The sequence below is a fragment of the Ptychodera flava genome, chromosome 22 (genome assembly GCF_041260155.1).
Source record: "Ptychodera flava strain L36383 chromosome 22, AS_Pfla_20210202, whole genome shotgun sequence".
NCBI lineage: Eukaryota > Metazoa > Hemichordata > Enteropneusta > Ptychoderidae > Ptychodera > Ptychodera flava.
Window position 1 is genome coordinate 12,115,705 of NC_091949.1, and position 9,427 is coordinate 12,125,131.

The following is a 9,427-nucleotide window of genomic DNA, read 5'->3' on the forward strand; positions in this document are numbered from 1 at the left end:
TGTACAGTTTGTATTTGTAATGCTAAATAATATCATTTGTGGCAATTTGAGCTAAGTGACATCTTTTGACATTACAAAATTCCCTACTTATTCAAGTTAAAACTGATAGTTGAGTGCTTGCTTTTCTAGGTACCAGTAGCACCAGATTTCAGTCAAAGTTTTTTTTGTTCCAATAAGCATAAACTTATGCAAGATGTTATTGCTACAGTGAACAGAGCTCAATATGGCATGCACGGTTCTTAAAAAGCACCTAAAGCTATTGATCTGTCGTAGGAACTAATTATTTTTATGTATGTGTGCAGGTAAACAAAAAATCTGACGTAGAGAGGAAAGATGGAGATAGCGTGGAGACAGTCACTCCCAATCAACTCCAGGTGCAGAGGGAAGAGAGAATTGTGACTATACAAACTGGTAACACTGGACTTGAAGTGATTGGAGGACGAGAACTTGGTGTTGTTAAGAGAAACAGACAGAGCCTTCTGAGCCACTTGTAGTACGAGCCAAACATCGTCAGCCGAGAAAAGAAGTCCAGGTGACAAAGAGAGAATCAAAGGCTACTAAAACCAAGCAGTCAATTCTCAGGCCATATTGTGCTATGCAAGGTCCATCAGGTAAGTGTACTGAACGATGTTAACATCTATACAATACAACTGTTGATACTCTGACTGGATTTTTCACATATGGTGATCTGAAAGGGCTAAGTGAATGTTTCTGGGATTCATACAGATAAAATTGAACAGACTGAAAAAGAATTTACATTTCCTCCTTAATGTAATTCTTAGCTTGTTAAACTTGTTTGAGGTAGTAAGCTACATTCATAGTGCTGCTGTTTATAACCATTCTAAAATATAAGTTGACAGCACACTACTCTGTAGGAAGACAGGACCTTGCTGGAAATTTATTGATGCAGATTAGTGTTTCAGATTATGCCAAAAACAACAGTAGGTTGGTTACTCTTTTAACTCCAATCAAAGTAAGACTGTGAAGTAGACACTGTGTGCCATGTGGTGCAGCCACAAACACAATCAAAATCCTTGTGTCCAGCCGAATCCTACCTTGCTAGAGGTGCTATATAGACACAATACACTATTTCAGCTTGATCGAGTACCTTATTTTGATAGTTCTACATATTTAGACATTTTTACACCTTATGTCATATCTATGCAAACTTAGGGACTGGTCAGTTTCTTCAGCCAGGGGGATTCATGGGAGGGGGTCACCCAGTTTTTGACTTTGGTGATCGGGGGGGTCACCATGTTTTTGAAATGCCAAATAGGGGGTCAGTGTGTTATTGAATTTTGACACCTAAAAAATGTATGAAACCTACAGTCAATGACACTTTGCCCACAGTTAATTACATTTGGCAAGCGAGAGTGAGTGTATGTAGGATATTTAATAGCTTCTATGGCCCATAGCTCATGATATTCATAGTCAGATGCATTTGAACAAAATTTTGATACACCCCATTTACCCCCCCCCCCCAGGATATCAAATGGTCCACCCCTTGGTATCGACCATGTTTTCATAAAGAGATACAATGACCAGATGGCAGGAAGTTTTTTGAACTATTTACAACCTTGATACTCTTAAACATTGAAAACATTTTTGAATATACATGTTGGAGACTAAACCTGCTAAATTATCACCTTCAGCTGCACAGTGCTTTCTAATGATTTTTTACCGCATTTCAACACTAAAAACAGTTTACCATATCACAAGCTTACTAAATCACCAAATTATGTACTCTTAGTTCCTGTAGGTATGAATTGCCAAAAATAAGAAATTGTTTTCAAATATTAATTTTGTTCGTATCAACACAATCTGAATATTCTATGGCACTACCAACTAATTTAACCTTTATGCAAAAATTAAAACCAGCATCGGAAGTGGTTGCTGTGTAAAGATATTTGTTTACTAAGAACAAAAAAGGGAAAATAAATTTTTTCTATCACAATTGTTCATCTTATTCGGACATAGCAATATATGTATGAAAAGTTTGTACGGATTTACAGACCGAATTTCAAATCAATACCGTGGATTGTTTCTGTCATTTTTTCTGCCAAAAATTAGGAAAAACTTTACAAAAATACAAAATTGAAGACATTTCTCTGAAAATTTAAAACAAGCAACCTAACAGCTCAAGGATCTAGAGAATAACTTTTTGTGACACATGTGTTGATGAAAGAGGAAATCTTTGATAGCCCACTTCAGGTCGACCTGACTAAAATATTAAAGCTATCAGACAGGTAATTCATCCTAATTTCAATATATCATATTAAGGTAGACCCAAGGAACCTGTATACCAAATATCAAATGAGTAGTTTTTGAGAAACATATATTTTTACCAAAAATGAAGAGAAATGCCCCAAAATACAAAATTGCAGATTTCTTGAGAATTTGAATACATGAACCTGTATACCAAATATCAAAGCTCTCAGACGAGTACTCTTGGAGAAAAAAAATCGACCAAATATGGAAAAATATCTTCAAAATTACAAATATGAAAATTTCACCACAATTTATACAAACTTGACTGAGGTCATCCCGAGAAACATGGATACAAACGTTAAAAGCAATCAGACAAGCTGTTTCAGAGCAGCAAATTGTTTTACTAAAAACTGATAAAAATTAGCCAAAAATACAAACATGGCAAACTTAACCGGTGATCTAATTTAGAATACCTAAAGAAACCTGCATACCAAGTTTCAACCTAATCTGACCAACGGTTACAGAGTTTTAGCAATTTGCAGGATTTTTTCTTTTTTCCCTGATTTGCATATTTTTGACACTGACATATACATTTGAAGAAATTCACATTCCGCTCTTGGGTGCTCCTGTACACCAAATACTGAGTAGGTGCTGCGGTTTAGTTTTTGCAGAGGACGAACACACACACACATACATAGATAGATACAAAGATAAATACATAGATAGATAAAGATAGATAGATAGATAGATAGATAGATAGATAGATAGATAGATAGATACATAGAGATAGACATACATACATACATACTACATACATACATACATACATACGTATATACATACATACATACATACATGCACACACATACATACAGACAGACAGGATATTTTTCCAACCTATAAGAATAGCTTCCATGGCACATACATGTATGGCCATATGGGAGCTAATTATAAATTGTCCTGATAAAATGCACGTTGAGACTGAAGTATCTTTGCTAGTGTTGGGGAATATTGGTGAATGATCTGGGAACCGAAGTTACATTTCTCTTGTCCCCTTATCTCTCATATCCTGTCACATGAATGAATCAGTTAATTAAAGTTATAAAGTTTGCTATCATTCCTAAAGGTTAGTGGAAGAATTTTGACTTGAACACTACTCAAAAGAGAAATATAAGTAAATTTTTAATTTTAAGCTGAAATCTAAAAGTGTTGCCATGGCAGCATGGGCTTCCTTAATCATGTGAACTCATGGAGTTGTATCTGTTCCAAAACTAATGAGTTCTAAGTTAGAACAATGGCATTTCTTTCTTTGACAAAGTTAATTTTATGAATTACACATGAATGTTGTTGCCATGGTAAAGGCATTAAAATGTCAAAATAACAAAAATTAGGAAAATTCAAATTGTCCCTATTAAATTGCCATTGTGCTGCAGTTTGATTTATACAAATATCTTTTATCAATTTAAAGCTACATCAGCAAAAACAGCTTATTGTTATATGTATTTCAATTTCACTATGTTTATTTTCTTTTGACCTGTGACCTTATGGTAAACTGGACAAAGAAAATCCAGGACAATAGTTTAATGACCAATAGGTTTAGTTTTCCATCAAACTTTCAGAGATATGATTATGATATGAAATGTATCATAATATATGTGTTGCAAAAAATCTTTGTATTAATGTAAAAGGGATGGTATTTCTTACACTCTGAGTGAGATAATTTAAAGTACCACAGATATTTATTGTTGCCATGGCAAAACACTGTAAAATAGGAAATTGCAAAATTCAGTTGAGTTTAGGATTTGCTCTGTTGAATTTTCATATTGAACTTTGATATGTATCAACATCTCTGCGTACAATTTCAAACCATCAGCAAACACAGCTTCACACTACTGATTTGCCGGTTTTGACCTTTGACCTCTTTTTGACCCTGTGGTCAGCTGCAGAAAATTAAGTGTGACAGGTCAAGGTCCCAATTCAAGACTTTTGATTACCCAAACGTTTTAGCGTTCCACACAAAAGTCAAAGAAATATATCCATAGTACATGTAGTAAGATGGCATTTCTATTCTATTCTCTACATGTTGAAAAAGCAACTTTTACACAAATTTACATTGTTGCGATGGTAAAAGGACACTGAAGTATGGAATTACAAAAATGAGCATTTACTTTACCTTCTTGAATAGCCATTTTGATACACTTTGATTTGTGTTGATATCTACTTCACTTTCATGCTGTCTTTGTGAGAACAGTTTGTTACACGGCAATTGACATTCCACTCTGCTGATGTGCTTGTTTTAACCTTTGACCTTACAGATGGCTGGTCAAAATTCACACTGGAGGGTCAAGGCCCTAGTCCAGGACAGAAGTTCAACAATCCATGTGGTTTAACATTTCACAATGACAAACTTCTGGTGTGTGACAAGGGAAACAACATTGTTCAGATACTGAACAAAGACTACACATGTGAAAAGGTGCTAGGAAGTTTCAGCGGTCAGTTTGCAAAACCATTCAAGCCACAGTCTGTAGCAGTCTCTCAGGACAACCACTACTACATACTTGATGACAATAATTTGCAAATTATTGTTTGTGATCAAAATAATAAAGTTATAAGAATAATTACTTTACCTAGAGACACAAATCCCTGGTGCATAGCTCTCTTGAGAGAATTTGTTTTGGTCACTGATGTTAAAGGTCATAGATTACTCAAGTACACCAAGAATGGTCACTTTGTTCAAGAGTTGGGTGGTCCACTAGGTCATGGCCATACACCATTCAACTGGCCTGGCTTTGTCGCTGTCAACAGTAGGGATGTCATCATGGTGTCTGACTGTTACAATCACTGCATCAAGTGTTTTGATGCTGATTTCAATTACCTGTACAAATATGGTCACCGCGGTAACAGTGATGGTCAGCTGTCCTATCCACACAGCATCGCTGTTGATGGCGCTGACAATGTTTATGTTTGTGATCACCTCAATGATAGGATTTCGATGTGGAGTGGAGATGGAACGTGGAGATGTCATCTATTCCAAGGTGAAGTGTTCAGACCCTGGTACATTGCAGTCAGCCGAGACAGAATCTGTGTTAGAGGGATACATGACAAACACATCACAGTATTTTCTAAGTAGACAGAAACACCAAGATGATGTGTATGTCTGCATTTCATCAAAATATTGCATTTCTGTCAAAACATTTGGCGTGAAGTGATTTTCCGATTATCACTCAAGCGTGACTACTAACGATTGCACTGTTTACATCACGTTTACATTCCAAAAACATATATTTTTTCACATTCAGAAAGATAGTTTTTGTAGAATATTATTCTATGCTGATGTCGCCTCATGTCTAGAGTAAATTTACGGCCCAAATGATGTTATTTTTTGATAATTTTCACTCAGAAAATTCAGGAACTTTGACAAAGGTGAATCACAATCAAGTTCGGTTTCCGTCTTTGACAAGCAAGGCCCAGGCCAGCGTGATATTTGTGACAGACGCTTCACTTATTGGGCACAAATATGACATAGATGAGCTATTTTGAACAATTTAAAGGTACAAATGTATACAATTTTGACGTGATCTGGGTGTCTGGCATACTGAGTACAATATTCTGCTCCCACCTGAACCTACCTGTACATCCGGTGATGTCTCTTTTGATCTCAGATGGCAATATTTCCACACAATAGTTATTGAGAAAGACATAAATGAGGGAGCCAGCACTGCTTATCTGACTTTGTCATGAATTACATAGCATGTGGCAGGCAGTGTGGCAGGACACAAGTTCATGGGTAGAGGGCGCTGGGTGTAACCGCAGGACTAAACGTGCAATGCGTGAGCCTACGACAACTGTGAGATCTGTAGAACTTTAAAGCTGTAGCAATTTTCAGTGTTTTGGTGAATTTTAGTGCACATTATTTTCATTGAGACTTCCCTTTAAACAATGGTGTAGATTCAATTTCCTTCATGACAAATGAAACATACTCTTGTTTACTTTTCTTTGTGATTCGAAACTCGCGTAGTACTAGTTCAAGTTTTTGAAACTGTCTGAATAACGTTTTGCCAATATTTGAGTAAGGACAAAACGACTCGTCTACATATGACTCGAGAAATGTAACTTTTAGCTAACACTTTTTCAGTAACAATCTTCAAGTCTGGTAAGTTTGCTTTGGAATCTGTTGTAGCCTTCAGAGGCTACAGTTGGGTCGAATCGCTCTTTTTTAATATTGTAAGCTTTCTCATTCGTGTGTTGCGTAAATTTCAGGTACTGGCATGGCATGGTACTGAAATGGTTGTCGATTAGGGTGTTTATGAATAACGCCCTCAGTAGTTATTTCTACGAGTGTTTTCGTTTTTATTCAACGTTATCTGGCGAAATGCCATATCAATAATAACATGCAAATACTATCATGAAGTGAACTTCACAGTTTAGGAATATGGTACAGTGGGAAGGTAAGTGTAGAAGAAAACTGTATTATTATGACTAGATTTGGTGAAGACATTGGGAAATATTAGGACTAGGTCATCGAGTGACGGTTAGTTTTAACAGTTGTCTAGGTTTTCCAGTCTGCATGAATTTATACGTTTGTCATTTTATTTCTATTGAAGTTCGGACATCAAAGTTCTTATAACTCTCAATATTAGTCTTGACATGGAAGTGTTTGCTAAATGTTAGTTGTATATGCTTTACTTTCTTGTCCTTTGTTGAATTTTTCTATCAATGTGTTTCATAATTTACATCAACCCAATTCTGTGATGTAAAAATCTTCATCATACTCTTGCCTATACAAGTCAGTACAGGCGATGAAAGTTTTTATCATGACAAATAAGATTTTGTACATTCTAGCCGTTACCTGATTATTGGAGACTTTTGGTGTGTGGTATTGGTGACTTTGCTTTTTATCACAAAATTTATAAGAATTGTTTCTGAGTAAAATTTTATGTATAAACTGTATAGTTGCAAATAAAACCTTGGTATTTGATTTTCAGTTTGCTTTATATTCACACACAACATACACAGCAAGGAATTAACTTCTGATGTTACTGGAATACAGCATCTTGGATCTTGTTGGATCTTGGTCCAGGCATGTCTGAGAAATGGCTCTTGATGTAAAAAATCAGTAGGTCAGATATGAGCCTAAAATCCCATGTTCTGTACAGAAGAGACTTACAAAATTAGTTCCAGAGTCCAGCTCTGGAACTGTTAGTTTTTGCTCACTTTCCTTCTTCTTTTCTTTCTTTCTTTCTTTCTCTATTTCCGGTATTACTACCATAGAACATGCTATACACAAATTTTACCTTCATTACCCAGAATGCATTGCGACACGCTTATGACATCATCGCTCACCTCGGACGGGTTTTACGGGCATTTCTTGTTTGTTTATTTATTTATTTTTCATTTTGCATTGCACAACTATCATATTGCGTTCAGCTATTAATAATTCTAGCTTTCTTTCGCTTTGTTTTTTGTTGCTTTTTGCTTTTTATTTTTCTCTAAATACTCGCCGTACGTGGCGCTATACTGTTACGTCATACGCCTTCCATATGGTTTAGACTCACGCTGGTTTTCGCCCGAGTGCTCATGGGTTGAATGAGATTAACAATGGCGGCGGATACGAACGCTTCCCTCGCATAGAGAGAGAAAAGTAGGCTTTGTGTAAGTTTACAAGCGCGGCTGGGCACATCGTGTACCTAGGCGAGGTGGGTGTGCTCGAAAACAAAGATCAATGCAAGTTTTGATTCAAAATCGGCTGTTTTCGGCGGAGAAACTGCCCGCCGTATTTCTGAGGAGCCACCAGCGGTTTTTTCTATATCAGTCTGCAGGGCTGTGGTGGGAGGCCGTTTAATGCTGGTTACACACAGCCCTGCCATGCATATAGGCAGAGCTAGGCATAGCATAGTGAACTGTCTGTCACCGCACTCTCATAGTTGGCTGCACGTAAAAGCAACTGAACTTTCCAAGATAAAACGGTCAGTATCTTGTGAAAACAGCAACATAGGAATGGAAATTGTTTTAGTCAGTGGTAAAAATTCTTAACAGATGAAGCGTTTAATTGCTTTCAATAAAATGTAAATGTATGTGGCCTCAGTTTTCAATTTCAACGGCCTAGGTCCGATGTCTCCTCTCGTTTGATATTCATTTCCGTGCGTTGTCGCCCCCGTATGTATCTGTTGCGTTTTTACCGTACATGTAGGCATTTGTAATCTGTGTACTGTAATTCCCTGGACTGCCTTGCTTTTAGTTGTATTCTGTTGTTACCGCTATCAGCCCTCACTATAGGTACGTGCTTGCATATTAAAATCCCAAGCACTCTTTCATTCTGCACCAATCTTTGTCACACATTCTCTTTTCTTCCGCTGCTCTGGTCTCTGGAACTTCGCTTTTGCTTGCAAATGCTTTCTAGTTAGCTATTGATACTGCTAAGTGCCTTTCTTGACTGTTAAATCTTTGTATAATAAATATCTGCAGCAAGTGTCATCAAATATAGTGCAGTCATTCAGGATATACAGTCTTTCTTTGTTTAAAGGCCTGACTTTACTACAGAAAACAATGGGGTTGGTCCATACCATGGTGGTGAAAATCTAAAGCCAATCTCGGCTGCCATTCTAATTACAAAAGGTCATCAAATAAGTCAATTAGTAATTAAGTGACAGCATGTTGCTAAACGTTTTTGCATCCTATTATAACACTGACAGATTATCACCTCAGTGTACACCGTTTCATAAAATTTGAAGCAATTTTTCTGGACATTCACTCTAAAAAAAAATAGCGCCAATGGCACTGGATCACAACTGGCACATTGTAAAACTACTCTATCTCTGGGTGCACCTGTACATTAAATACTAAATGGGTAGGTGCTGCGGCTGTGGAGTTTTTGCAGTACACACACCCACACAATCATATCATATACATACAGACAAACTCAAAGACAGGCAATCTCAAACCTATAAGAAGAGTTTTCACTGGCGCATATACTCTTGGCCATATGGGAGTTTGAATGGGTTAGCTCTACATACTGACATAGAGGAGAAGTTGTTGATTGTGCCTGCACTTCAAATGTTAAAGAATAGCCACCTGGTATTTGTAGCTGACAGCTGGGGAAAAAGTGACATGGGACAAGTATGGATTTTAACTGTAAACAAATTTTATTCAATATATAAACACTGAACAATCAAGCAGGCAATATATTGTAAATGGTTGTTGATGGCAGAAATGTAAGAAG

The 9,427-nt window shown here is 36.7% G+C and overlaps 1 protein-coding gene across 1 annotated transcript; it reads left to right on the top strand.

Annotated features, from left to right (window-relative positions):
• The first annotated feature begins 314 nt into the window (after positions 1 to 314).
• On the top strand, positions 315 to 6,213 carry LOC139122694 (tripartite motif-containing protein 2-like). Its single transcript, XM_070688310.1, has 2 exons — positions 315 to 611; positions 4,524 to 6,213. The coding sequence occupies exons 1-2, from the start codon at positions 596 to 598 to the stop codon at positions 5,336 to 5,338; spliced, it is 831 nt and encodes a 276-aa protein (XP_070544411.1). The 5' UTR covers positions 315 to 595; the 3' UTR covers positions 5,339 to 6,213.
• Positions 6,214 to 9,427: the final 3,214 nt, after the last annotated feature.